This window comes from Emiliania huxleyi (assembly GCF_000372725.1).
Source record: "Emiliania huxleyi CCMP1516 unplaced genomic scaffold EMIHUscaffold_1, whole genome shotgun sequence".
In the NCBI taxonomy this organism is placed as follows: Eukaryota; Haptophyta; order Isochrysidales; family Noelaerhabdaceae; genus Emiliania; species Emiliania huxleyi.
In genome coordinates this window covers 2,558,144-2,583,796 of record NW_005202428.1, presented here as the reverse complement: position 1 = coordinate 2,583,796, position 25,653 = coordinate 2,558,144, and the positions used below count along the sequence as shown (strand labels likewise).

General features: G+C 64.9%; 8 protein-coding genes across 8 annotated transcripts; 2 read left to right on the top strand and 6 right to left on the bottom strand.

Annotated features, from left to right (window-relative positions):
- Nucleotides 1-992: 992 nt before the first annotated feature.
- Nucleotides 993-4,411, bottom strand: EMIHUDRAFT_447572 (hypothetical protein; the record flags this gene model as incomplete). Its single annotated transcript, XM_005794446.1, has 16 exons — nt 4,270-4,411; nt 4,045-4,152; nt 3,866-3,967; nt 3,707-3,803; nt 3,478-3,632; nt 3,349-3,405; nt 3,137-3,197; nt 2,936-2,981; nt 2,751-2,859; nt 2,371-2,682; nt 2,278-2,304; nt 1,736-2,015; nt 1,493-1,707; nt 1,320-1,351; nt 1,188-1,236; nt 993-1,043 (listed from the first exon to the last, which is right to left on the bottom strand). Exons 4-16 carry the CDS (start codon nt 3,753-3,755, stop codon nt 993-995), a joined length of 1,443 nt encoding a protein of 480 aa, XP_005794503.1. The 5' UTR covers nt 3,756-3,803; nt 3,866-3,967; nt 4,045-4,152; nt 4,270-4,411.
- Nucleotides 4,412-4,927: 516 nt separating this feature from the next.
- Nucleotides 4,928-7,624, top strand: EMIHUDRAFT_461078 (hypothetical protein). The gene is made up of 5 exons (XM_005794445.1): nt 4,928-5,809; nt 5,943-6,096; nt 6,129-6,311; nt 6,353-6,586; nt 6,882-7,624. The coding sequence occupies exons 1-5, from the start codon at nt 4,971-4,973 to the stop codon at nt 7,143-7,145; spliced, it is 1,674 nt and encodes a 557-aa protein (XP_005794502.1). The 5' UTR covers nt 4,928-4,970; the 3' UTR covers nt 7,146-7,624.
- Nucleotides 7,625-8,088: 464 nt separating this feature from the next.
- On the bottom strand, nt 8,089-10,148 carry EMIHUDRAFT_431929 (hypothetical protein). The gene is made up of 2 exons (XM_005794444.1): nt 9,266-10,148; nt 8,089-8,129 (listed from the first exon to the last, which is right to left on the bottom strand). Exon 1 carries the CDS (start codon nt 10,035-10,037, stop codon nt 9,309-9,311), a length of 729 nt encoding a protein of 242 aa, XP_005794501.1. The 5' UTR covers nt 10,038-10,148; the 3' UTR covers nt 8,089-8,129; nt 9,266-9,308.
- Nucleotides 10,149-13,385: 3,237 nt separating this feature from the next.
- On the top strand, nt 13,386-14,382 carry EMIHUDRAFT_194771 (hypothetical protein; the record flags this gene model as incomplete). The annotated part of the gene is made up of 4 exons (XM_005794443.1): nt 13,386-13,478; nt 13,554-13,658; nt 13,811-14,257; nt 14,335-14,382. The coding sequence occupies 4 exons, from the start codon at nt 13,386-13,388 to the stop codon at nt 14,380-14,382; spliced, it is 693 nt and encodes a 230-aa protein (XP_005794500.1).
- Nucleotides 14,383-14,796: 414 nt separating this feature from the next.
- On the bottom strand, nt 14,797-16,802 carry EMIHUDRAFT_447569 (hypothetical protein; the record flags this gene model as incomplete). The annotated part of the gene is made up of 8 exons (XM_005794442.1): nt 14,797-15,021; nt 15,103-15,183; nt 15,411-15,439; nt 15,507-15,639; nt 15,721-15,807; nt 15,916-15,969; nt 16,045-16,178; nt 16,253-16,802. The coding sequence occupies 8 exons, from the start codon at nt 16,800-16,802 to the stop codon at nt 14,959-14,961; spliced, it is 1,131 nt and encodes a 376-aa protein (XP_005794499.1). The 3' UTR covers nt 14,797-14,958.
- A 1,448-nt stretch (nt 16,803-18,250) lies between these two features.
- Nucleotides 18,251-20,594, bottom strand: EMIHUDRAFT_461075 (hypothetical protein). The gene is made up of 5 exons (XM_005794441.1): nt 20,061-20,594; nt 19,592-19,977; nt 19,197-19,278; nt 18,732-18,938; nt 18,251-18,553 (listed from the first exon to the last, which is right to left on the bottom strand). The coding sequence occupies exons 1-5, from the start codon at nt 20,575-20,577 to the stop codon at nt 18,396-18,398; spliced, it is 1,350 nt and encodes a 449-aa protein (XP_005794498.1). The 5' UTR covers nt 20,578-20,594; the 3' UTR covers nt 18,251-18,395.
- Nucleotides 20,595-22,865: 2,271 nt separating this feature from the next.
- On the bottom strand, nt 22,866-23,813 carry EMIHUDRAFT_194768 (hypothetical protein; the record flags this gene model as incomplete). The annotated part of the gene is made up of 3 exons (XM_005794440.1): nt 22,866-23,492; nt 23,574-23,691; nt 23,767-23,813. 3 exons carry the CDS (start codon nt 23,811-23,813, stop codon nt 22,866-22,868), a joined length of 792 nt encoding a protein of 263 aa, XP_005794497.1.
- Nucleotides 23,814-23,848: 35 nt separating this feature from the next.
- On the bottom strand, nt 23,849-25,156 carry EMIHUDRAFT_194767 (hypothetical protein; the record flags this gene model as incomplete). Its single annotated transcript, XM_005794439.1, has 2 exons — nt 23,849-24,165; nt 24,259-25,156. 2 exons carry the CDS (start codon nt 25,154-25,156, stop codon nt 23,849-23,851), a joined length of 1,215 nt encoding a protein of 404 aa, XP_005794496.1.
- Nucleotides 25,157-25,653: the final 497 nt, after the last annotated feature.

Below are 25,653 nucleotides of genomic sequence, written 5' to 3'. Positions count from 1 at the left end.
CTGTCCCGCGCGTCTCGCGCCCCAACTGACAACTCATCTCCCGCGCACCGGCCACGAACTCGACTCGCACAGCAAAAAAATCCGGACCACGAAGCGCCGCCCGCGCCCATTGACCCCCCAATCAGCCTCGACAATCAGCCCTCTTGCTGTCCCTCAATCCCCACCCGCCAGATGTACTGCCCTCGCCCACCCAATACTCTCACCCTCCTGACCCGGACAGTCCAGGTACAGGAAAAGCGGGGAGCGGGGCCCGATCCAAGGAGCACCCCGTCGGCCCGGGAGGGCTGTGAATTTCGGCGCGAGCGGAAGGCTGCCTGCAGACGCTCAGCCCCCGGCTGAGCTGCCGAATCCTCCCGGCTAATCCCCTGACCTGCCGCCTGAAACGGGACGACATTACACCACCTCACACACACTCCCCCCTCAGGGCTAAGCAGTGCGCAAGTCCACCCGAACTCTAGGCGAGGCGTCGACCACTCCTTCGGAATAGCTCTGTCAGTGGCTGCACTAGACGCCCAGAGATGGCGCGCGGCGCGGGCGGATGACTGGAAGAGAAAATGCGGAGAGGCTAGCTCGCAGGTAGATGTGCTCAGCCAAGGGTAGGGGATGAGGGGAATGTGTCAGTGTGGGGGGTGCACCAACCGCAGAGCGTTGTGTTTTGCCTTTAAGACTTGAACAGTTTTTTCACACACACGATCGTATGTGCGCTCTCTGCTGAGTGCTGTGTGTACACAGCCAGAGACAGGTCAGTCAGGTCAGAGAGCCGTGTACGGAGATCTTGGGCGCGCCTGCTCGCAAGTCGCAGCTCTCTGCAGCAAGCCAGCACGTTCTCACACATGTCACCATGGCGGGCGCAAGTGAGATCAGCACCCTGCATGCCGCGTAGACCATAGTGCCTTCCTCTCGCGCGCCACAGCTGCCCCTGGGGAACGCATACGACCCCCCGGCGATGCACGGGGGCTGGCTGCTCGCCTCTGGCCTCGCGCCGCTCGCCATCACTGCGGGTAGTCGAGGTGGAGGAGGTAGAGGAGCAGCTTCAGCTTGGCCTCGCGTCCGAGCACGGGCGCCACGGCGGACCCCCTCCCCTTCGGCGAGAGCTCTAGCTCCTCGCCGTCGTCGCCGCCCGCCGCCGCCGCGGGCTCGGGCCCCTCCAGCTCCCGGATGGCGTGCTGCGCTGCCGCGAGGTGCACCGAGACCTGCCCCGAGACAAAGAGCTGCCGGTGCTGCAGCTTGGAGAGCCTGCAGAGCAAAGGCTGTGCGTGACAAAAAAGAGAGCAGGCCTGCGCTGCGTGTGCTGCGGCTGGGAGAGCCCAAAGTCAAACGGAGAGAAAGAGCCGCCGCAGATGGTGACGATCTGCGGCGCGAGGGAGAAGAAAGAGGGCAGCCGCGGCGGAGGCGCCGGCGCGGCAACCTCGCCCGTCCCGGCGGCTGCGAGCGGCGCCGCCTCGCCGTCCGCCGCCGGCGCGGCCGCCTCGCCGCGGCCGCGCTCAAGCACGAGCGCCTTGAGCTCGCCCCAGGAGCGGGGCCATGCGCCCCTCCCGCCCACGGCCGCCTCCTCCCCGCCCGTGGCCATCCGGATCTGGAGCGCGAGGTTCGCGTCCATCATCGTCTGCATGCACGTCATCGCCAAGTCGACCGCGTCGCGCACGGGATAGATGCCGCTCCCCTGCAGCCGCGCCTCCATCTCTTGCAGCTCGGCGATGATCTCGCCTGAAGACCAACCACTCATTCGTAGAACGGAGCCCGCCCTTCTCTCGCAGCTCGGCGGCGGCCTCGCCCGTCGTGCTCGACGGCTCGCCGCGCTTGAGTCGGTGCAGCGACCCGAAGTTGTACATATACCACGCCTTTGGCCGCACCATCAGCCCGAGCCTGCCGCCGTCGTCTGGCAGCGCGTTCATCGGGAAGTCGTTGCACATGCCGCCGTCGCAGTAGACGTGCCTGCCGTACCGGAAGGGCTCCATCAGCCCGGGCACGCCCATCGACATGCGGACCGCCACCCGCAGGGGCAGGTCCGGGTCCTGCTCGCAAAGAGTGCGATCATCAAGAGGAGTTGGGACCGCCGGGTTGCAAAGGCCCGCCCGGGCCCTGGCGTGGTTAGTATGCACGCGGGCGAGAGTGTGAGCGCGGCATCTCTTGTGCAGCACAAACAGGCGCGTCTTCCGGAGTGCTTGCTAGAGCACATGGCATCTGCTCGGCATAGAGTGGCATCTAGAGTCGCGGGTCCGTCTCGGGGGTCAGCTGCCGCTCGCGGCCCGTGTCCAGCTCGGAGACGAGGATCACCACCCGCTTGTCGAACTGCGCCTTGACCTACCTCACACCCACCCCGCTTCACAGCCTTCTGCCCTCGCCACCCGCTCGCCGCTGCGCCCGGACCTGGGCGAGGGTGATGTCCGCAGAGCCAGCGGGGCTCTGCGCGAGCGCCTCGCCGACCATCCGCTCGAGCTCGGCGCCTGACGGAGAGGAGCGCGAGCCATCACCGCAGACATGTGGGGCACGCTCCTCGCCAGGAGCTGGGCGGCCAGAGTTGATGCCGGGCCCGTTGCCGGCGGAGAGCTCGCGCAGAGCCCACGGCACCGCGCCTTGGCGGCGGATGACTTGGAGGAGGGTGAGGACGGTGTTGCCGAGGGCGCGCAGCAGAGCGCCCAGCTCCGGGTAGGCAAGGCGGTGGAATGGCATCTTGCTCACCTGCGAGCAGCAGCTGTGAATGGAGACGGGGGAGGCGGGTGGGCGGTGGTGGCACCTCGCTTGCTCACCAAATCGTAGATGTCCTCGGCCTCGAAGCCGACGGAGAGGCAAGCGACGATCACCGCGCCGGCAGAGACGCCCGCGAGCGTGGTCAGCTGGTCGTACTTGAGGCCGTACCTGCAGCGAGGGCGACTGCTGCTGACCCAGGAAGGTGGCCCTGGCCGGCCGGCTGTGGCCGGGTGAGTCGCCGCACCGCTCGAGCGCGAGCAGGGCCCCGACGTGCGACGCTGCGAGGATGCCTGGGGAGGAGGAGGAGGAGGAGCGTGAAGCAGCAGGAAGAGCAGCCAATCACAATCACAATGGCAATGAGAGAGGATGCCTGGAGAGAGAGGCGTGGCGGCGATGGGAAGGGGACGCCGCTAGGCCGCCTCCACGCGCGAGGGCGTGAGGGTGCCGCAGCCGTACACTGCGAAGGAGGTGGCGCTCCCCACGTGCGCCGCAAAGTCGGAGTGCGCCTGGTCACAGCGCGCCGCTGTGAAGAGGGGGAGGGGAGAGGAGGGGAGAGGAGGGGAGGGGAGGGGAGAGGACGAGAAGAGGGGAGAAGAGGAGAGGTTAGGAGAGGAGAGGAGAGGGGAGGGAAGAAGAGAGGAGTGTGCCAGGCATCGCCTCTCCGTGCTCTGCCCCCTGCACGAGCCGGACCGCCCTCTCGAGCTCCGCCGTCACCTGGCCACACGCCCCAGCTGTGAACAGGCGCTGCCTTGCACGCTCACCGCACCTCGAGCCGCGGCCCGTCGCCCTCTTCTCGTGCGCCGCGGCGCGGGCCTGCTCCCTCTCCTTGAGCACCGGGGCGGCGCCGAAGCGCGGTGCAGTGCCCATGTACACCCAGGCGCCGCAGTAGGCCGCGGCGGCGAGTGGCAGCAGCAGCAGCAGCAGCGGCACGAAGATGGCGCCTGGGGGCAGGGGCAGGGGCACGGTCAGGGCCAGCGGCGGCGGCGGCGGCAGCAGCGAGACACGGAGATGGCACCCGACCAGAGGAGGAGGAGGAGGAGGGAGACGAGCCCGCCCGCCGCCATGGCGCAGAGCACGCCGAAAGCGAGTACGGTCGCCGCCACACGGGGAGCCTGGTACGGTGAGGTGCAGTCAGTAGTCAATCTCGAATGGAGAATCGCTGAGCAGGCGCCGCCTGCACGGTGAGGTGCTCCGACGGCCACGCGGGAGGAGGGACGAAGAGGCCGAGCAGCCATGGGGCGCGCACGAGGAACTTGAGCTCCGTGTTTCGCACGACCTGAGAACGAACGGTGCGACTCGTCAGACGCGAGAGGTGTGAAGAGAGGCGGCTGGAGCTCTGCTCTCTGCTGGGACCGAGAAGACCTCCGACTTTGTGGTGGGGACCGCCGCACGCAGCTCCTGAAGGTGACGCGAGCCAGCGTCCACGACCGCCTCCTTGAAGGCGACCGCCTGCGCGTGGACCTGCGGCGGAAGAGGATGCCACGGCGGCGGCGGAGGAGGCTGAGCGGGCGAGAGCGGGCGGGTGGAGACGCTGCGGTGTGGCGAGAGGGCGCGCAAGCTTGGAGGAACGCGGGCCGCCTTGAGAGCGTCCTCCTTTGCTCGGTCGGCGTGCTGTGCGAGGTTGGCGTGGATGCCATGCAGGTCTTTCGCGGCCGTCGGTGGCGCCGGGGACGCTCGCCGAGAGCCGGGCGGGGAGAGGTCGTAGTCGTTCTCGTCCTCCTGCATCGGGGGCGGCGAGACGACCTGTCTGGGAGAAGAGAAAACCGGCCGAATCTATCACTCACCCACAGAAAACATACTCACCTCATGACAGCAAGCCTGCCACCCCTGTGTCAGTGTGCCTGTGGTTGCGAGAGGCTGCCAGTGAGAAGCTGGAGGCAGGTCGCTAGATTGAGATGAGACCGCCAGTGGAGTTGGGAGTCCATTGTTGGTTATAAATCTCTCTCTCTCCGAGCACCGGCCACCGCGCTGCGAGCCTGTCGTGTCCCTTGTCAGGAGCATCGGAGAACCCCCTGTGCCCCTGATCGTTCTTCCAAAATCCTGCTCGTGCAGGTGTGGACCCTCCCTGTCCTCCTCCCCCATCCACACACACACACACACTCCCCCATCCCTCGTTGTTTTGTTTTCTTTCTTTCTTTAAGCAAGCGAAGTCCCGTCAAAATTAGTTTTAAGCCAGTGCGCCCCATCGATGCGCGCCAGCCGACTAGATTTCTTTTAGTTAGTACAGCTGTCAGGCCGAAGACGCGCGCCGCAAGTAGACACCTCCGGGCATTACATACATGGCCTCCTCTTCGTCCGAACGCGTGCCGGTCACGGTCCTCACCGGCTTCCTCGGCAGCGGCAAGACGACGCTCCTCAACCACATCCTTACGGCGACGCACGGCAAGAAGATCGCCATAATAGAAAACGAGTTTGGGGACGTCGGCATCGACGACGCGCTCATCCAGAAGACCTCAAAGTTCAGCTCGGAGGAGGAGATCATCGAGGTTCTCAACGGCTGCCTCTGCTGCTCTGTACGCCAAGATCTCGTTGTATTGCTCAAGGGCTTTGCCGAGCGCGCCGCGGCGGGCGAGCTGAAGCTCGACGCGATCATCATCGAGACGACGGGCATGGCGGACCCGGCGCCGGTCGCGCAAACCTTCCTCATCTACGATGAGATCAAGGCCTTCGCGCGCCTGGACGGCATCGTCACGATGGTGGACGCAAAGCACGTCGAGCGGCACCTCGACGCCGTGAAGCCGGAGGGCGTCGTCAACGAGGCGGTGGCGCAGGCCGCCTTCGCCGACCGCCTGCTGCTGAACAAGACGGACCTCGTCACGGAGGCGGACCTCGCCCGCATCGAGGCGCGGCTGAGAGGCATCAACGCTTTTGCGCCCATCCGGCGCTGCTCGCGCGGGGACGTGTCGGTGGACTCGGTGCTCAACATCCACGGCTTCGACCTCCAGCGAGCGCTCCAGACCAACCCGCAGCTGCTCAACCCGGAGAACGCGCCGACGCAGCACGACAAGACCGTCACGAGCGTCTCCCTCGACCAGGGGGCGCCTCGCCACATGCGGACGGTGCAGAAGGGTGACCTCGACTTTGAGCTCGCGACGGACTTCCTCGAGTACATCGCAGAGTCGCAGGGCGAGGACATCTACCGGATGAAGGGCGTCCTCGCCGTCGCGCACTCGCAGCAAAAGCAGCGCGTCTAGCGCAGCGGGTCTCGCGTCCAAGACACGTCCGTGACATCTCCTCGACATGTCCTTCAGGTACATCTACCACGCGGTGCACATGACCTTCTCCGGCGGCTTCGAGGAGGCGTGGCAGCCGGGCGAGCCGCGCGAGTCAAAGATGGTCTTCATCGGCAAGGGGCTCGACGAGCAGTTCCTGGCCAGCAGCGTCCCTGCCTGCGGCAGCCTCGTTGTTGCCACTCTCATCGCTTCCTGTCATGCCAGGCGAGCACCTTCAACAACTGCCTCGCCACGCCAGAGAACCTGACGCGGAAGGCGAGCACGCTCCGCTTCAAGCCCGGCGACGCCGTCGAGTGCCGCACCACGGGCTTCGACGCGGAGGAGGGGGAGAGGTGGGCGGCGGGCACGGTGGTGGAGGCGCCGCGCCGCGCAGAGTCCGCGCCGCCGGTCAGCTTTCATGTTGCCCCTCTCACACCGTCCTGTTGCAGGTGCTGCACCGCGCGGACGACATGGCCCCGGGGGAGGTTGCGCCGTACCGCGTGCGGCTCGAGGACGGCAGCGAGCTCACCGTCCTGACGGACGAGGGCAGCGAGATCGTCGGCGCGAACAGCCACGGCGATGAGGACGGCGAGGAGGCGGGCGAGGGGTGCGAAGCGCAGGCGGCGCCGCAGCAGCAGCAGCAATTCCGGGTGCAGGTGCCGGACGGGGTGCATGCCGGGCAGGTGACCGACGCCTGCCTCTGCCTCTACCTCTGCATACCACTGCCCCTGCCCCTGCCCCTGCCCCTGCCCCTGCCTCTCTCGCTCTCTCGCTCTCTCGCTCTCTCGCTTCTTCCTCTCTCGCTCTCTCGCGCTCTCGCCCGCTCTCTCGCTCTCGCTCTCGCTCTCCCTCTCTCGCTCTCTCTCTCGCTCTCTCTCTCTCCCTCTCTCTCCTCGCTCCTCGCTCGCTCTTTCCTCACGCATCTACCCTCTTTCCCCGCGCCCTCCCCCCACACCACCCGCCTCTGTGCCTTCACAGGCCTTCCCAGCCACGGTCGGCGGGGGGCACCTCATCTTCCAGATCACCGTCCCGCCCGGCCACGGACCGGGCAGCTGGCTGACGGTCACCGCCCCCGTGGAGGCCACCGGCGGGGCAAGAGCCGGCGGCGGTGCGGAGGGCAGTGGCGCCGCCGCAGCCGGCAACTCGGCGGAGGGGACGCACGCGCGTACCACCCACCAGGCGGCTAGCGAGGGGGAGGCCGACCATGAGGCCGACGAGGCGAGCAAGCGGCACAAGGCGTGACGCAAGATCGCGTGGAGCATCCTGTGGCCGGGACTGCCGCGCTGGGGCTGTCCGTACACCGTTGAACGTGCGGGGCCACGCCTGGCACAACGTTCAACGATTCGATCTTTACATTGAACAAACGCGCCGTGCCCGCGGCGCGCGGCCGCGGGCTAGCCCGCGGGGTTAAAGTTTAACAGGCTAAGCCGCCGATGCCTGGGGCATAGCCATAGGGATAGGCCACAGCGTGCCCGACCACACACAAGTCAACTGTCAACTCATATAGCTGAAACAGAGGCGCGCTCGAGAGAACAGAGGTCGCACAGAGCCGACACCTCTTCTCCTCTGAGTCTGAGGGTGTGGTGACATGGTGTAATATGTGTGGTCTTGGTGGTGCCTTTCCCGCCCAGTCTAATGTGGGTGTGTGACTGTGGGGAGTACCTCCGCGCGTGTGTGGTGTCTGGTCCGTAGAGCTGTTTAACATTAACTTTGGGCCTCTAACAGTTGAGCGCTAGTGTTGGCTGAAATCCTTAACGTTGTTCAAGTGTTCACCCCAGCCCAAGCTGTTACTGTTTGTTACTGTTGTTACTGTTGTTCAGCGGTCAGCAAGCAGAAAATCCCAAAAAACCCGGGTAAAAGCTAAAACCCGAAAATACCTCTGGGTTTTCCCCGCGGATATTTTCGGGTTACGGGTATTACCCGCACTGGACGCTGGAGATCGTCGTGGGTCACTGCCAGGCCTTCCTTATTGTTGTTCAGCCGGCCTAACGTTAGCTACTGTTGTTGGGGAGCCCCACTGTTGTTCTGTTGTTTTACTGTTAACACTAATTCTAATATAGAGCAACACTGGACACTGTTCACACAGCTCCGTCTGGTGCGTGACGTGTGTGGATCCAGGGGGGGATGGCGCGCCGGGTGTCACATAGGAGAGGAGAGGTCCACGGACCACGCAACACCACACACTAAAATAAATTGTATTTTTATTCAAATTGTATAGAGTGACCCCTTGGCCAAAGTACAGGTTTCGATCCGGGCCACCGCAAATTTTGATCAGCAAATTTCGAGGGGCGGCCGCAAATTTTGAGGTAGATTTTGATTGTCAAAATGTGTCCGTCTTGGCACAGGATAGAGCATATAGGCGGCGAACACCCAGGTGCGCAGGGACATCGCGACTCTGCCCGCTCGCTCGACCCTTTTGCCGCGAGAGGGCGCCGGCCGCGTGTAAGAGGTGGCTGGCGCCCTGAGGCGGCAATTGGTGGCGTGGGGAGTGCGGAACGCTACTGGCGGCGTGACAGGGCCTCTCTCGGTTGCGTGTGCCGCCCATCGGCACGCGGGTGCGCAGACATCGCGCGACTCTGCCCGCTCGCTCGACCCTTTTGCCGCGAGAGGGCGCCGGCCGCGTGTAATCGTGTAAGGAGGTGGCTGGCGCCCTGAGGCGGCAATTGGTGGCGTGGGGAGTGCGGAGAACGCTACTGGCGGCGTGACAGGGCCTCTCTCGGTTGCGTGTGCCGCCCATCGGCACGCGGGTGCGCAGACATCGCGACTCTGCCCGCTCGCTCGACCCTTTTGCCGCGAGAGGGCGCCGGCCGCGTGTAAGGAGGTGGCTGGCGGCCTGGCGCCCTGAGGCGGCATTTGGTGGGGTCAGCGTGCGGTGCTGAGTCTTACTCGTCGGCGCTGGGGCCAGATCCCAGCGCAGAACTCTGCAACGCTGGCATACAAACACAAGGAGACTAACCCTAACCCTAACCCTAACCCTAACCCTAACCCTAACCCTAACCCTAGGTCAGAGCGTGTGGGGCTGAGTCTTAGTCGTCGGCGCTGTGGGGCCAGATACCAGCGCAGAACCCTGCAACGCTGGCATATACAGACACAACCAGACTACCCTGACCCTAACCCTAACCCTAACCCTAACCCTAACCCTCTAACCCTAATAACCCTAACCTAAACCCACCCCCCAACTCCACACCGCAAATTTGAAAGATCGTGTGCCCCGTCGTCCATGCTAGGACGTGTGTAACACTGACTGACTGACTGATGAAAATCAGGCCCGACTGCAAATTTCTTCAAAATTTTCGCAGGCGCTCCGCGCCTGCAGATTTTGAAATAAATTCGACAAAATTGGTACCTGGCCCAAGTGACCCCGCAGCACCGGGCCAGGCCACATCAAACCCAATCCGCGCGACGTTAATCATCGTCATTGTCATAGCTGAAGTCAGAGCCATACCACGGCGGGGGCGAGGGCGGCGCCTCGGCCTGCCCTCGCACGGCCACCCGAACCGCGCCCACCGCGAACGCTGCGATGCACACGCTGCCGAGGACGGCCAAGGCATGAGGCCACCATGCGAGCCGCCTAAACGCCAGCGTCTGCACGACGACTGCAGGCACGAGAGACGCCGAGAAGAGCAGCGCCAACTTGAGCAGCAGCAGCACGAGCGAGAGCAGGCCTTCGATCAAGAGGAGAAAGGCGCCGACGACGGCCGCCTCGCCGCCCTCTGCGTCGTTCTCGAGACCGACCCATTGAAACCACCAGTCCTCCGGCGAGACCTCGATGATTCCGAGCACGAGGGCAGCGGCGGAGGCAGCAGTGGAGGCGGCAGTGCCGACGGCTAGAGAAAGCAGCGCCGCCGAGGCCGCGACGGGATGCGACGGCACGGCGCAGCCCTTCCTCCCAAAGACTCGCGTGGCCGTGAGGGTGAGCTTGCGCGAGGTGGCGCTCGCCAGCCGAGCAGGGATGCTCGGCTGATTGTCGCCGCCTCTTGCGCGAGCCTCTTCGACTATCACGGTGACGCGTCGGTTGGTCTCCTCAGACACGCGCCGTCCCATTGCCACCCCAGAGGCCGAAACCACGGGCAGACCTAGCGGCACGGAGTCCGAAGTGCCAGCTAGGTCTGACTCCGCTTCGCCAGTCTTCATGATGGTCTGACCGAGCGACAAGCAGAAGGAGCGACGGCACGGAGTCCGAAGTGCCAGCTAGGTCTGGACCGGGCTCTTGCGGGGCTCTTCAGCGCGAGCGATTAGGCCAGGCCCGAAGCCTTACTCAAGCCAAGGTGGAGCACAGGGACAGGGACACCGTACTCACGTACTGACATCCTGCCCCGCGCCAGCCAGGGGCGGTGGCGCGCGCCGCGCCGGGACACTTTGGACCCGCAGCCTGGCATACGCCAGGCCACAGATCCGCCGGCAGAGCCTTAAAGCTGCATCCGCGATCCGCGCCGGCTCTCAGGAGAGATCCGGCGCGGTGCTGACCGCGTCCTCGCAGGCCACCGAGTTCACGATGGTGTCCGGAGGGAAACGGTGCAGCTGCGGCATGTCGCAGTGCGGCATGCCGCAGTGCGTCACACGGCGCTCCTGCAGCAGCGCGCGCGCGGTGGTGAGGAGGGAGCAAGCCCTTGAGCTGTTGGCGGAGTCCATCGCCCGCGCACGCGCGCCGGCCTTGAGGTGGTTCCACCAACAACTGGCCCAGGGGTTGAGACCCTGCGGCGTTCACGTACGGACCCGCCTCGGTATGGCTAACCTGTTGGCGAGCGGTGCCTATTGGCGCTGCGACGGCGACTGCCAGGAACGTGCAGAACACGCTCGCAAGCAGACCGTATGGCAAGGCCGGCACCGTGGCTGTGCGCTCAGCGAAGAGGACAGCCACCCTTTGAAGACGCTGATCTCGTTGGGTAGCATCATCTGTGGAAGTACAAACAAGTGTTCGAAGAGAGAGTGGACCTGAGCAATGATATGACTTGGCGGCAAATGATCGGAGTGGGCGTCAGAAGAGTCGTCCTTGCTCGAGGAGAGCTCGATAAACTCGAGGGGCCAAAATATGCCGCGAGGAGGGCAGAGCTGCGACGAAAGGCGAGAGAAGAAGCGAGAGCAGGGCGAGGCAGGCGGCGGCGGCGTCGCAGAACGAGGCAGAGGAGAGCGACGCGACAGAGGAAGAAGCGACAAGAGAGAGAACGAAGAGAGTGGGACGACCGCGAGGTGGCATGAAGGTTGCAGCGAGAATCGGCGAGAGACTGCAAGAGAGATAGGAAGAGGCGGACGCCCCCAAGGGTGGGCGACGGCTAGCGCATCACACCCCTCTCCTTAAAATCCCTGTGTGGTGGCGGCGTGCCGTCCTCCCATCCCTATCGTCTGTTTTCTTTCTTTCTGGGCACGGGAGGGCGCGCACTGGTCACTAACAAACACCAAAAAGAAAAGCAGGCCCCACAGAAATCCATGCATGCCTTTCTGGACACAGGGTGGCCCGCCACAACGACCCCTGGAATTGCGACTCGCCGCTTTCCTCCCGCTCATCTGTCCAGCGTCCACCCATACCGCGTTGGTGTCCAGTCCGAGCCTGGCTGTTCTTCACCTTTCTACCTACCTACCTCCCGCTGTGATCCTGTGTGAGCTCTGTGTCTTGGTTTGCCAACAACATACCTAAAGAAAAAAGTACGTATCTACCTAAAACAGAAAGGAAAGTTTGGTTCCCCACTTTCGACCACTTTTCAGAGCGCAAACAACTGCGCAATCGTTGCGGGCTCAAGCGCCCCCACACCCCACACCCCATCAGGTGAGAGGACCCTCTACGGGGATGGGCAAGCACAGCCAAAGCCCGAGGTCAGACTCGTTTGCCAATCAGTCATGCGGCGGCTGCTTTGGAAAGGCTTCGCCTCATCATCGATCAGACAGATCGGGCGCACACACACCGCCACCGTTTGGCCCGTTGGATTAGGCGACGCCGTTGTCGGTGTCCGAATGGCGTATTGCCGTTGTCCACATTCCCAAGACTGGCGACGCCCATCCCGCCGGCCCGCAGCACATCCGCACCGGCCCACGCACGGTAAAAACAGGGAACGCCCTCACAGGTGGCTCGAGCATTGGACACGGGCTTTGGCGCTCCAACGTGGCTGCATGCAACATTGGCACCTTCCTGAACCATGACCATATCCGACTCCGAGACACACACGTGGGTGATTCCCCCATCCATTTGTTTCAGGGACCGGCGGTCTGCCCATCTGTGCATGCCCGCGCAGCGTTGCCTGCCTCAGGTGCGGCAGGCCTGTGGTTCGGCGGGCACAACTCTGCCAAGAAAGCTGGGTGGCACTCTCATCAGGCGAATCGACGTGGCGGTGGTGGAGCGTCCCTTTTTCAACATGAAGCGCCTGCTTCGGGCGTCTACTGTCCCCCGGGTCTACATGGCGAGCGTGCGCGAACCTCAGGCATGGTTCTATTCAGCGATGCAACAGTGGTGCCTCGGCCCTGCTGGGCACCGATCCGCCCGCTGCCGGCCAGGGCGCCTACCTTAAGGCGGGGCCCACAGTGACAGTCACACGATTCACATTCGCGGGCTGGAGAGTAGGACAACGGTCTCCGACCTCTTGTGCGCGCGCGCCCGCCGTCGCTGGAGATGTTCTGACAAACGCGCCTACCCCCGTGCGTGCGTTCCTGTAGGCGGGCCTCTTGGTTTGGAGTCAGCGCCAACCTTAGCAACGCTGAGAGGCAGCTCGACTACTTTTCACAGCCCGACCTGCAGTCGGGCTGGCTTGGCGACATCTGGCTGGAGGAGCACTGGCTTGTCTGCGCCACCGAGCTGCATAACCACACGACGGCTGCTCTTGGCGCGCTCCACGGCGACCCGCGGATGATCCCGTCGATGCACATGAACGTGCACCACTCATGGTCGCGCATGAAGCGATTCCGCGCCAGCCTGCCGTGGGAGGCGCTCAATCCAGCCACTTCGTCTCCCTGTAGACCTCTGGGTCAGCCACAGCCTGCCCCTCCCTTTCCCTTCTTGTCAGGCGCTTAGACGCTTCTACGTCCGTGACGAGGCGCTCTATCGCCGCATCGCCGCGGCGGGCTGCCTCGCCCACAGCTCGAGCCCTGCGTTGAGGAGCGCGCTCGATGCAGCGGTGCCCCAAATTGAGTGGATGCGATAGCGATATCAGCGGCGGGGGCTCTTATGTCTCCCGCAAAGATAAACCCATTCGCGAAGGGAACGAGAAAAAGAAAGAAAGAAAATAGACAACCCAAGGCGCAAGGGAAAAGAATTCTTAAGATACAAGCCTCTCTCACAGCACACTGGCACGACAAGGAAAAGAAAGAAAGAAAAAAAGAAAAAAACAAAACAGACAACCCAAACGAGGGATGGGGGAGGAGGACAGGGTCCCCACCTGCACGAGCAGGATTTTGGAAGGACGATCAGGGGGACAGGTAACCCAAGGGAACGAGTGATGACGGTCGTATGAATTCTTCTGCAATCCCGCCGCATTAGGCAGCAGGCCGCGCCCCATGGAGTATTCCTTCGGCTTCGTTGGCGTCGGCACGATGAACGCGGCCATCGTTCGCGGCATCGCCACGCTGCCCGCGCCACCAAAGTCGCTCGTCCTCTCGCCGCGCGGCGCCGCCCGCGCCGCAGAGCTCAGCGCCGAGTTTGGGCCGCTCGTGACGGTGGCCAAGGACAACCAGGCGGTGGTGGACGCGTCCGACGTGGTATTTGTCGGCGTGCTCCCGCGGCTTGGCGAGGAGGTCCTGCGCGCCCTCCGCTTCAGCGAGAGGCACACGGTCGTCTCGCTCCTCTCCACAATGCCGCTAGCCGAGGCGCGGCGACGCGACCGCCGCCTCCTCGCTGTCCCTCGCTCCCTCCCCTGCGCCAGGGAGGCCGAGTCTCCCGCCTCCCGACGCACCATCGCGCGCGCCCGTTCCCCTGTGTCCAGGTGCGGGCATGCTGTGCGCCCGTGCCGCCCGCGTCGGTCGTGCGAGCCATCCCGCTGCCGCCCGTCGCAAAGCAGCGGGGCGCATGCGTCATGACGCCGCGGCACGCGCCGGTGGCGGCGCTGTTCTCCAAGCTCGGCACCGTCGTCGAGGTGGACAGCGAGGAGGAGATGCGAAAGATGATTGGCATCACCTGCCTGATGGGCCAGCTCTACGCGCAGCAGCTCGCCGCACAGAGCTGGCTGCAGGAGCAGGGCGTGGACGCGGGCGCAGCAGCGAGGTGGGTGGGCGCCGTCTACCACACCGTCTCGTACGACTCCGCCACGCCGGGCCCGGACACCTTTGCCTCGCTCGTCGAGGAGCAGACCCCGGGCGGGCTCAACGAGCAGGTGCTCCGCGAGATGAGGGAGGCGGGCGCCAGCCTCGCGCTGCGCGACTCGCTCGACGACGTGCTCGCGCGCATCGAGGGCCGGCCGGCCGCCGCGCGCGAGCGGACGGCCTACTCGTCCTCGCCCGCTGATCCGAGCCCCTAGGCCACGCCGCGCAGGGGCGACTTCACGGCGAGGGTCGGTGACGAGGCTGGGGGCAGCGTGGCGCGGCACCCGTGCTGGCCGACAACGCGAGGTCATAAGGGTGTCCGCTTGTCATCAGGACGGGGCGGCTCGTCGTGGTGTCTGAAGCAACGCCACAACGCCAGACATGGCCGGCGCCGGGTTTCTCGCTATCGGCTGTGCCGCCCACGCCCCATGATACATGCGACGAGGTGTCGGTGATCCTGATCGGTCTTCGGTGTCCGCGGTGTCTCTGGTGTCAAAGTCTCGTGTCTGTGCCGTGTGTCATGTGCGTGCGTGGTGTTGTGGCTGAGCCAACGTAATAATGGCCTACAGAAGAATCTCGTACACACACACGCCACACCGACGCTCGTCTCGTCTCTCGACGCATCCGCTCTCTAAGGAGAGTCAACACTATATCTCGACGCAGAGCGGCCAGAGAGAGGTTAAAAATGGAATGATTGTGTATATTGCGCCCGCACGGAAACGATCACTGTCCGCGTGGAAGGAGCGAGTCAGTGTGTTCGGCGACCGATCGCTGCGCGGCGACTCGCCGCCCCGCGCGCTCTCTCTTCCATTACCTTGACGCATCGAACCCCTCAGCAGACGCTGCACCCCGTGCAACCGCTGGGCATGCTGTCGTACGCGATCCACGTGAGCACCTGAGGAGGGGGCAATGCCGCGGTAGGAGTTGTCGGGCGGCGGCCGTGAGGGACGGCCTTGAGGGAGAGCGGAGCGAACACATGGTCAAAGGCATGGCGCAAAGCCCACGCCGCCGCCTTCTCCTTTCGCTCCCTCGCATGTCCACCGTCCGCCTCCTCCGCCTGCGGCGGGGCGAGACATGAGCTGCCCACACAATGGGTCGAGTTTGAATACTTCGGGGCAGGGGAGCAGGGGAGTCCTCGCGCAGCAGCGACTCGGCGCTTGCCACCGCCTCCTACCAAGTCTCTCGCGACGTGAGAGACGCCCCTCCCCTCCCCTCCCCCTCCCCCTCCCCCCCCCCCTCCCTTCCCCTCCCCTTCCCCTCCCCTCCCCCCTCTCGCCGCGAGACCTGCAGCGAGTCGCGAACCAGCCGCGCGCCTAAAAGGGCGAGGTGAGCAAGCCTCACCACAGAGAGAGGTGCTCGAGAGAGCTGTCAAGAGCACACAGCTCGCTGCGCCGCTCACGCGCAGCTCCTCCCGCGCCGCACGTAAGTAGATGTCGGCGCACCGCCTCGCTTGCCCGCGATTGTACGCCGGCGCGCCGCGAGCGATCGCGTCCCTCAGCCGCTGGGCGGTGCCCTCCAGCATAGAGGGGTCGGCAGAGCCGGGAGGGGGGGAGGCTCGCGGCAGCGCGGAGGAGGGGCGGGCGGACTCGTCGACCGTCGCGAGCCAAAGCCCGCCCGACCCGGCCTCGACGTAGGAGCGGCCCAGCCGCACCAGCGCCTCGCCGCGCCCCCTCACGTCCGCCTACGGCGCCGGAGGAAGCTCGTGCTGTGCACCCCCCCTCCGGAGCCTCCCCACACGGCACCAAGCCGCCTCCCCTCCGGCGCGGAAGCGTGCGCTTTCCAGCACCACCAGCAGCGCCGCCTGCGGCTGGAGCCCGGCCTCGCCCGGCGCGGTCGGCTCGGACTGCGCCCACAGAAACCTGGCGCATGAAAACGGCTGGGGGCGTGGACGCGGCATCGTGCAGCGCATTCAGAGCACCGCGTGAGTGCGACTGCCAGGTCGACTACGGCATCTAGGCGGAAGCCTGCGGTCTCCCTCCCAGGCGCGCCGCGCCAGAAGCCGGTAGCGCGGCTCGAAAAAGTGGAGCGAGACTGTTGCCCCCGGTGCAAAGCCTACTCGAAGGCAGGAGAGGCTGAGAGGGCGGCGGTTGCCCAAGGTCTGGCTCCGAATGTCGCAGCCGTGCCACGTTCGGATCCTCGCATGACAAAGAGTGGATAGGGCCCGCTGTTCGCCGCCGCCATCTTCTCCAGCGTGGCGGTGGTGTGGGCTCGCCGCGCCTCCAGCTCATCCGGAGGTACTGCCTCCTCGATCTTTGCGGCAAGCCCTTGGTCGAGGGCGTGTGTCTTTGGGTCGAAGCTAATTTCCGCGCGGCACTGCGGACAGGCGCCGCCATCGGGCGCGAGCCGCGAGGCCTGGAGTAGGCAGAGGCGGCAGAAGCTGTGGCGGCACTTCAGCGTGAGAGGCTCGAACAGGAAGTCGAGGCAGATGGAGCAGAGGATGTCGGGGTCAAGAGAGGCGGCGCAGCCGGCGCCGTCGTCCGCCTCCTGTCCCGCCTCACTCACGTACAGCTCGTCTGTTGCCTCCTGGGTGGATGACGTGACTGAGGCAGCCTCGGTCGTCGAGGTTGTTGCCTCCTGGATGGATGGATAGCTCTCACCGCGCCTGAAGTTGATGTCCTCCACCGGTTGGGCCGCGGACCGTAACGAAGTAGCACTCCTCATGTTGCAGACCTTCATCGGAACCTTCGTAGAAAAGAGAAAAAAACTCGCGCAGGACGCACGCCGTCCTCCCACACAGGGATGTTAGGAGATAGCGTGGTAATTTTAATCTACTCAGAGCGGTGGTTGAGGCCAATTTCGCGGAAGTCGACGGAAGACCTTTCGAGAAACGAGCTCGGTACCCTCGGTTCGGGCTGAAATTGACAAACAACCAAATCTCTGAAATGAAATTGCCATTGCAGGCATGCCCACAGGGTCGGGCGTCACGGTGCTCGTGGCAAGCCGATCTCCGTCACTCTTGTGACTTGTGGGCTTGGTGGTGTTGCCTCCGGTGCTACTGCTGGCTAGGGTGCCAATGGCGCGACGGGAGGCGGCCATTGTGGCGCCACTACACAGCTGAGCCCTGGCTGTCAGGCTGTCAGGTGCTGTCAGGTGATCTGTCGGGCTGTCGGGCACTGTCAGGCACTGTCAGGTGCCTCTGTCAGACCAGCTGTCAGGTGCTGTCAGTGCTGTCAGGTGCTGTCGGGTGCGTGTCTGACAGGCGAGGTGATCTGTAGCTGTCGGGTGCTGTCGGAGCTGTCGGGTGTTGCTGTCAGACGCTGTCGGAGCTGTCAGAGCTGTCAGGCTGCTGCTGCTGTTAGACGTTGGGCTGTTGCTGTCAGGTGCTGTCAGGTGGTGCGCTGTCGGGGTGCTGTCAGGCTCTGACACACATCAGCCACACTTATGACACTATCAAGAGGGCGCTGACTATCAAGGGGGTGCTGACGCCGATGACGCCGGCGGCTACGCAGCTACCCCCCCTCCTACACGGCGTGATCACGCCGGCGGCGGCGGCCGCCTGGGGAGCGCAGATGGCGGCGCAGAGGCACAGGCGGCGGCGGCGGCACAGACGGCGGCGGCCACCCCCACCCAGACGCCGTAGGCATATGACTGTAGGGCCCCAGAAGGCTAGCTGGTAGCTTCATTTGTAGTAGCACAGCCGCCGGTGCTGGAGAGGGGTCCGCAGAGGTGGGGCGGGAGGGTTGAAAGAGAGACCCATGACCATCCCATGACTACATGGACCACACTCACATGTCATGTCTTTGCATGTAATTTTGTTATACCCTCATGGGGCATAAGAAAGAGGCTCTACGGGGTCTGTGTACGGTCTGTGCTGCTGTCAGGCCACTGTGTGCTGTCGGGCTGTCAGGCAGCTGTCAGGCTGTCACGTTAGGGCCTGACAGCGACGGGTCACCTCGCCTGTCAGGCTCTGCTGTCAGGCTGTCAGATACGTGCTGTCAGACTGTCAGAGAAAGTGCTGTCAGCGCTGTCAGGCTGTCGGGCACTGTCAGGCGCTGTCCGGGCGGGTTTGCTGTCAGTCTGTCAGACCCGCCAGGGCTCAGCTACACAGCAACGAAGAACGATGTGGGGGTGCGCGCTGTCCGCTGTGCCTCGCCCTCGGGTTCGTGCGTCGCCCATCTGTCCCGGAGATCCCTGCTATATTTCTTTGCGGTTTACACCCATACCTCCCGTGCGCGATCTGTTTTCTTTCTTTCGACAGAGGTGGATGGACGGGCGAGTGGCAGAGCGTGAGGCTGCAACAAAGCTACCGTCGGCGAGTCCGATGGAGGTTCAACACCCTCGTCCCGACGCCGCCTGCTGGTGCTGCTCCGCAAAGTGCAGCACCGTGGGCAGGAAGGTCTTGCGAGAGACGGCGTTGCGCAGCGGCGAGACGCGCAGCCCGGAGGCGGCGTCGGCGTCCTCAAACCCGATGCCAAACCCGTCGGTCCCTGCGGACAGGCGGCGCCACGGGGCTGCGGGTCGTGCGGCGTGCCGCGGCGCAGGGGCAGCGGCGGCGCAGGGGCAGCGGCCCGGGCGGCGCTGGCTGTGCCCGCGTGTAAAGAGCAAGGTGAGGCGGAGCAGCTCTCTCGCTCCAAGCGGCCTCTCTCCGCGCATCTCTCTGCCCACCGAGCTGCTGCTTGACAAAGAGGGGCTGCGAGGCGAGCGAGGGGGGGAGGCCCTCCGGCGCCGCCTCGAGGGCTGACGCGAGCGCCGCCGCCGCGCCTCTCCCCCCTGGGGTGAGGGGCACCACACTGACCCCCTTGAGGCCCGACCCGCCCGCGGCGCGGTCCTCGGCGGAGAGAGCGAACAGCACGTCGACACCGCTCCGCCCGCCTGCAGTCGTGCCGCGGGACGTGTCGTGGACGCGTCCGGAGAAGGGTGCGGCGCCACCACAGGGGAGGTACCACAGGGGAGGGGCAGTCGCGAAGGAATCATTCGCGAGGGGAGCAGATGCGAGGTAGCGGAGGAAGCAGTGGAAGGGAGGCGGCGATGGCGGGGAGAGGCGGCGGAGAAGGGGAGAGAGGCGGCAGGGAGGAGAGGCGGTGGAGGAGAGAAGCGCGCCAAATGCCGCCATCGCCGCGGAGAGCGCACCGCCTCCGCCCGCCCTCGCAATCAGCTCGCGCAGGGGCACAAAGACGGCGCAGACACCAACCTCCAGCTCGCCCGCGCGCGCCTGGGGAGAGGCCGGCACGCTTCGGAGAGTGCTGTGTAGCTTCGGAGAGTGCTGTGTAGCTTCGGAGAGGCTGCAGCGAGGTGCTCTCGGACGCCCATCGTCGACCCTGCCCCGACCCTGCCCCTTCCCTGCCCCACGCCCGGCCGCGCCTGCTTGTAGCCGAGCCGGAGCAGTCCTCTCGGGTCCTCTCGGGTCCTCTCGGGTCCTCTCGGGTCCTCTCGGGTCCTCTCGGGTCCTCTCGGGTCGGGTCCTCTCGGGTCCTCTCGGGTCCTCTCGGCGCCTGCTTGTAGTCGAGCCGGAGCAGGTCGTGCACGTCGAGCGAGGAGACGTCGTACCGCGCGTCGAGCAGCCTCGCCGCCAGCTCGCCGAACGTGGCCGCGCCGCCCACCGCCGCAGCAGCCGGAAGCGCCGCACCGCGCAAGTCCGCTGCCGCCGCCTCGACCTCCGCTCTCCCCACGCCCGCCTCTCCCGCACCCACCTCTCCCGCACCCGCCTCTCCCGCCTCGCCGCCGCCGCCGACATCAGCCGCCGACAGCAGCGCCATCAGCCGCCGCACCGCCGCCACGTCGCGCCCGACGAACTTTTGCTGCGCCGCGTCGAAGCCGCGCGTGTCGGCCGCGATAGCGCCGAGCAGCAGCACGCAGAGGAGGTGCGGCGGGTCGGGCGGGAGCAGCTCAGAGACGAGGGAGCAGGCGGAGCCTACGGCAGGCAAGGCTGCGCCTCACGCCACTCGCGTCCCTCGCGCCAGGCCTCGGTCCTGCCGGGGGGCGAGGCGGATGCGCCGGCAGAGGTGTCGATCAGCCGCGCGCCTCCGGACGAGGAGAGGTGCGCGCGCTCGTCGCTGTGGTGGTCGATCACCTCGACGACGACATCGCCGAGCGAGGCGGCAAAGTGCTCCGCCAGCCGGTTGTGGTCGGTCAGCGCCACCGAGAGTGCGCCCGCGCCGCGCCACGCCTCTGCCGGCGCCGCCGCCTCGTCGGGAAAGTAGAGGAGGCTCTCCACGGCGCCCTCGGAGTCAAAGTCAAAGCCGCAGTGGCGGAAGAGGAGGCACGCGTCCTGCCGCAGCCGAAAATCGGGCCGCGGGAAGGGCACGAGCGGCACGTGCTGCCGTGAGGCCGGTTCGGCGCCCTGCACCTGCCGGCAGTAGGCTGCACAGACGGCAGACACGATGGTGTCGAGGTCACCCGCGACGTTGCCCACCCAGACTGTGGCGGAGGCGGTGGCGCCGGCCGACGGACCGGCGAGGAAGGCCGCGCGCGACTGCGCGACGAAGGCTTGCGGAGAGAGGGGAGGCCTCATCCTCGACGCCTGGACCGACTTGGCCATGGTTTTTTTTTCACGGAAGATCGTCCCTTCTCCGACCGTACACTAAATGCCGGCATGTCATCGACAGCTGGATCAGCGCCACCGCCGCCGCCGTCGGTAGCAGACACGCGCGGAGCGCGCCGCTGCAGAACACGCGCGGAGCGCGCCGCTGCACAGGGTGGAGAGTTCTCCGGCGCGGAATCTTCGACTTCGAGAGAGAGAGATTTTTAGCAATACCAAACAACTCTAACACTCACACGTCATTTGGGGCCTGGAGCCCTGTTCACGCGCGCGCGAGACGTGCAGACAGGGTTGCCAGGTGAGAGCGAATGGCGCGGTTCACGCCTCGCACAACAGAGAGAGAATTCTTAAAGATACAAGCCTCAGAGAGAGAAATGCGCTCTGCATGGTGGGACATAAAAGAAAGCGAGTACTTGGGCGAGTAGGCCGTGCGGTCGACGCTGCCGCGCGCGACTTTGCGCGCGAGGCGGCGCAGCTTGAGAACTGCTTGAGAACGGCGGTGGGCGAGAAGCCGCCGCCGAACGTCTCGTGGAGCAGCAGGTTGAAGTTGTTGCGCTTGACAAAAGATCGCGTCGTGGTAGAAACCGCGATGCGCCTTGACGTAGCCGTGGCCGTTCTTGTGGTCGAAGGGTTGGCCGGGCTGCCCGCGCGCCTTGCAGCCCATGTTTAGGCGGCGGGCCTTCTCTTCGGTGTTGCCGAAGGCGTAGGAGTTGTTTTGTCGACTTCGTATTCCGCTCCGATCAATTCGTGTTCTCTCTCTCTCTACTGACTACTCTCTTAGTTTTTACCCATCTCACAGTAGCGGTGTCCGTATTTTTATTTTTGTTTATTTATTTATTTATGACTACTCTCCGCTCTCTCACTCTCTCAGCTCGTCCGTGCGGTGTCTCATCCGTCTGACATCTTCTCTCAATTCATCACGAGAATAAAATCAAAAAATCTCTGTTCCTGTGACAGAGACACAGAGTACGAAAAACGTAGTGGCTCGGCGCGAGGGGTGGCACTGAGGGGAGCGGCTCGCCCGTGCTTAGCACTCCTGCGCCTCACGACATGTGCAATGTGGGGGACGAGGGGGGGCGGGGGGACAGACCGGGGCATGCGTTCTCGGGCGACCCGAGGGGCCTTCTCTGCGCACTGCGGTGCGCGCGCGCGACGCAGGGTCCGCGCGGGTGGCTAGGTCGTAAGGGGCGGGGGGAGACCCCCTATGGGCTCACCGCTCCAGGGAAAAAGGCTCCGTAAAACACCTTGAAAAAGGACCGGAGGATCCTCCGCTCCATCCCCCTTTTTCTGTGGGTAGGAAGTACCCCTCTCTTGGCGAAATCTCTTCTGGACGGCAACTGTACTTTACGTACTCTCTCGATCGACGACTAAATCTCTCTCTTCACAAAAAATCTCTCTCTGAGAGCTCACACAAAATTCACAGTGGGAGGAAGGCAAGCGGCGAGTCGCGATCCCAGTGGTCGTTGTGACGGGCCACCCTGATGCGTGCCGGATGGAGTCCGGCCGCGGGTGACTAGGGAAGTTGCTCAGGATGTGTGCCAGCCACGTTGGCTGAGTGTCTTGTCTGGGTGGTTCTGTGTGTCGCTCCTGTGTGACCGTCACCGCCCGTCCTGCGAGCTGCGTCCACCCATAATACCGCGTTGGTGTCCCAGTCGTTGGTCGGACTGTGTTTCGCCTTCCCATCAATCCACCTCGCTGGCCTCTCCGCAAGGCCCCCCGACCGCGTCGAACTCATCGGCGCGGGCTCTCTTGGCTACGGCGTACGGGACCGGCCCCAGCTTCGGCTGAGGGCTAACAAGCTGCCGAGCCCAAATCACTGTGTCAGTCGTGATTTCTTGTTGGTCTTCAAAAATCTCTCTCTCAATCCAGAGAGGCACGGGTGCCAATCTGGGGTCTTTCGACCGAGTCTATCTCAAACCTGGCCGCCCCACGTTAGTTGTTATACCCCACGCCAGGCTCCCGTGTGTGCGTTCGAGCGTGCGTGCGTGCGCAGAGCTACATAGCGCCGCTCAGCACAGCGGCCGCCGGGCCGCCCGGGGCGCGCTAACTGCGGCCCTTTTGCGCCTCATGTCAATAGAGACAATACGTTTTACACGCGCGACGGCGCGGCGCGCCTGCAAAAGGGCCCACCCCATGCCTAACCCTAAGCCCCCTGCGACCCCCACGGCGGCAACCCCTCCTCCTGTCCTCCTTCTCCTTCCAACCGTCTTCCGCGGTCGCCGCCAGCGCACAGTTCATGTGTCACATGCGCCGGCGCGTCGTCATCCCGGGTTGGGGTACACCTTTGCCGAGGCGCGGCTGCTCGCCGCCGATGGCCGCACCGCGGAGCCAGCGGCGGCGTGGTGGCCCAGCGGTCCCCCGGCGGCGCTCCCCCTCACGCCGCTGGCCGCCGACGCCCGCGCCACCGCCGCCGAGTTGCGCGTTCCTCCCTTCACCGGTGGCTCGGGCGCGCTGGCGGCGGCCTTGCAGGCCATCCACACCAAGCCGGCGGTGCACAGCAAGGCCACAACTCCGGCGCATCCGATGAGTGCGATCGTCAGGATGCTCAGGGAGCAAGAGGCTGTGAACCAAGGCTCGGGGCAGAGCCCACCGCCGCCGCGGCACAGGTGGATTATGTCCTCTTGGTTAAAGCTGCCACCGGACCCAACCTCCACGCCATCGATGAGGACGGAGTAGTAGCCTCCCGCCTCCAAGCCGTCGCCGTAGCTGTCGTAGATGGTGAAGGTGCAGGCGTCCTGGTCAATGCACTCCTCCCAGGAATACCTGGTGTTTTGGAGGCTGAACGGGCCTTTTTGGACGACGACTTCGTCGCCGTCCGTAGTGCTCCTGGTGACGGTGTACCGCGTCTCCGTCGGCCATTGGTCGGTCTTCACGATGGCCGTGAACATCTTGCACGGCATCGCGGGTGGGGCGGGGGGCGGGCGGGGCGACGGCGGTGGGTGAGGAGGCCCCCCTATCAGCTCCAGCACGGCGGCCCAATAGTTGACGATGCCATGGCCGTACTCGTCGTCGAGGCCCGGGCTGCCCACGTCTGTGGCGCCCGCCTCGAGCGCCGCTCGGATGTCGGTATTGGTACTGGCGGGGTACCTGTGACGTGAGTGGCGCGGGAGGTGGTGCCTGGGCGGCGACCGGCTCCCAACCGTGGGCGTGGATTGAGCACACTTGTTCCAGAGCACCATGGCGACGCCCGAGACGTGGGGCGTAGCCATGGAGGTCCCCTGAATCGCATTGTAGCCATCGGCGCCTAGTCGCCAATCACCGCGGTGTGGGCGGGCGGAGAGAACGGCGGCGGCTCGGTCCCGCGCGGGGCGCCATAAGTGGACTCGATGTTGACGCCCGGCGCAGCAATGTCGACTTGGTCATTGTACTGCGAGAAGTAGGCTCGCGTGTCGCTGCTGTCGGTGGCACCGACGCTCATGACCGCAGAGTACGACGCTGGGTACGAGTAGCCGGTGGTACCGTCATTGCCGGCGGCGGCAATGAAGAGGATGCCGTCGTCGTCGAAATACCTCTGGTACGCTTGCTGCTCGGACATCATGGTGTAGGAGCCGCCGAGGGACACTGCGAGGGGCGCATCGACGGGAGCGCAAAGTCAAGGGGGGGAGGTCTGAAGACCCGCATCCAACTCCGGCCGGTGCGGATCTACTCTCTCACTCGATACGATCTTGGCTCCGCTGTCAACACAGTGCTGCACCGCGGCGAGGATGGTGGAGGAGTAGGCCCAGTTGCACGAATTTTCGTCGGAAGTGAGGTCCGAGGCGCCAAAGACCTTGACAATCTCCAGGTCAGGCGCGCCCGGGTAGACGCCCACCACTCCCTCGCCGTTGCCACCGATCGCAGCGATCGTGCCAGCGACATGCGTGCCGTGGGCGCAGATGTCGGCACCAAAGTAGAATCTCCCGGCTGGGTTGGCTTGCGAGGGGTCCGCCGCGGTGGCGTCGGGGAGGTCGGGGTGAGTTATCGCGTAGCCCGAGTCGATGATACACACCGGGTGCGTCACCTCTGAGGGGAAGTAGGAGGCGTCCGGCACACCCTGGCCCTCGCCCTGGCCCTCGTACACCTTGCGGATGCCCCACGGCGTTGACTCGGCCAGCTGGCGGCGGCCCGCGTCCGGACTGGGATCTGCGGGGATGGAGTAGCGCGGCAGGTCCACCTCGACGGTTCTCGCCCACGAAGAGCGTCCCGCCGTGTACCGGTAGGCTGCCGCCGTGCTGCTGTCCGGAAACTCGACGACCTCGATCGTGGTGGAACCGCTTGTAAATCGCATGTCGACTCTTCCGCCCGCAATCACTGCCGACTGCTCCGCCTGCGCCGAGGCGGGCCCGCTGGCGTCCGTCGTCACGATCAGCCGATTCGGATTGGGCTGCGGACCTGCCGGCTGCTTCCCAACTCCCCTCAGAGTCTCTGCCGTGACGGAGCTCAAGACTCCGGCAGCCTCTTCCGGCTGGAGCGAGTGGTGCAAGAGGACTGCTCCCGCCGCGAGAAGGAGGAAGAGGGGGGCGAGGGCGTATCGGAGAGGCGAGCGCGGGGGCTGATCGGGCGCAGTTTGCATGCCGCGGACTCCACGGCGAGCTGATCGGATCGGCCGCCCGGGTGGGGTCACCCTATCGTCGGCAAAATTGGCCGGCGGTTCTGTGACAGGATGACGCACAAAAAGGCACCGTTAAGGCCAATGCGCGCAGCGCGCGCGCGTGGGGCTGAGCCGCTGCACTCAATGGGTTTTGCGAATACTCACACCGCATTGTGTGCAACCAACGCCACCGGACGTGTGTGTGTGTGTGTGTGTGTGTGTGTGTGTGTGTGTGTGTGTGTGTGTGTGTGTGTGTGTGTGTGTGTGTGTGTGTGTGTGTGTGTGTGTGTGTGTGTGTGTGTGTGTGTGTGTGTGATTCTTTCTTGCTTGAGATTCTTCTCTTGTGTGTGTGTGTGTGTGTTGTGGGGGGGGGGCGGGCTCGTGGTTGCCCAATTTTGGTTGGACTCCACTTGGTTGGGCCCTCGGGCGGCCTTCTCTCGAGGTCTCGAGATACACAAAGCGGCCAGGGCTCGTGGCGT

What these genes read in the sequence shown, in the direction of transcription:
- EMIHUDRAFT_461078 (XM_005794445.1), top strand. Translation starts at nt 4,971, where the DNA reads ATGGCCTCCTCTTCGTCCGAACGCGTGCCGGTCACGGTCCTCACCGGC. An exon ending in TTCCTCGAGTACATCGCAGA is followed by an intron (nt 5,810 to 5,942) that starts GTCGCAGGGCGA and finishes CATGTCCTTCAG; the next exon opens with GTACATCTACCACGCGGTGC. An exon ending in ACGGGGTGCATGCCGGGCAG is followed by an intron (nt 6,587 to 6,881) that starts GTGACCGACGCC and finishes GTGCCTTCACAG; the next exon opens with GCCTTCCCAGCCACGGTCGG.
- EMIHUDRAFT_431929 (XM_005794444.1), bottom strand. Translation starts at nt 10,037, where the DNA reads ATGAAGACTGGCGAAGCGGAGTCAGACCTAGCTGGCACTTCGGACTCC.
- EMIHUDRAFT_461075 (XM_005794441.1), bottom strand. Translation starts at nt 20,577, where the DNA reads ATGAGGCCTCCCCTCTCTCCGCAAGCCTTCGTCGCGCAGTCGCGCGCG. An exon ending in TGCGAGGGCGGGCGGAGGCG is followed by an intron (nt 18,939 to 19,196) that starts GTGCGCTCTCCG and finishes GCACGACTGCAG; the next exon opens with GCGGGCGGAGCGGTGTCGAC. An exon ending in CTTTGTCAAGCAGCAGCTCG is followed by an intron (nt 18,554 to 18,731) that starts GTGGGCAGAGAG and finishes GCCTGTCCGCAG; the next exon opens with GGACCGACGGGTTTGGCATC.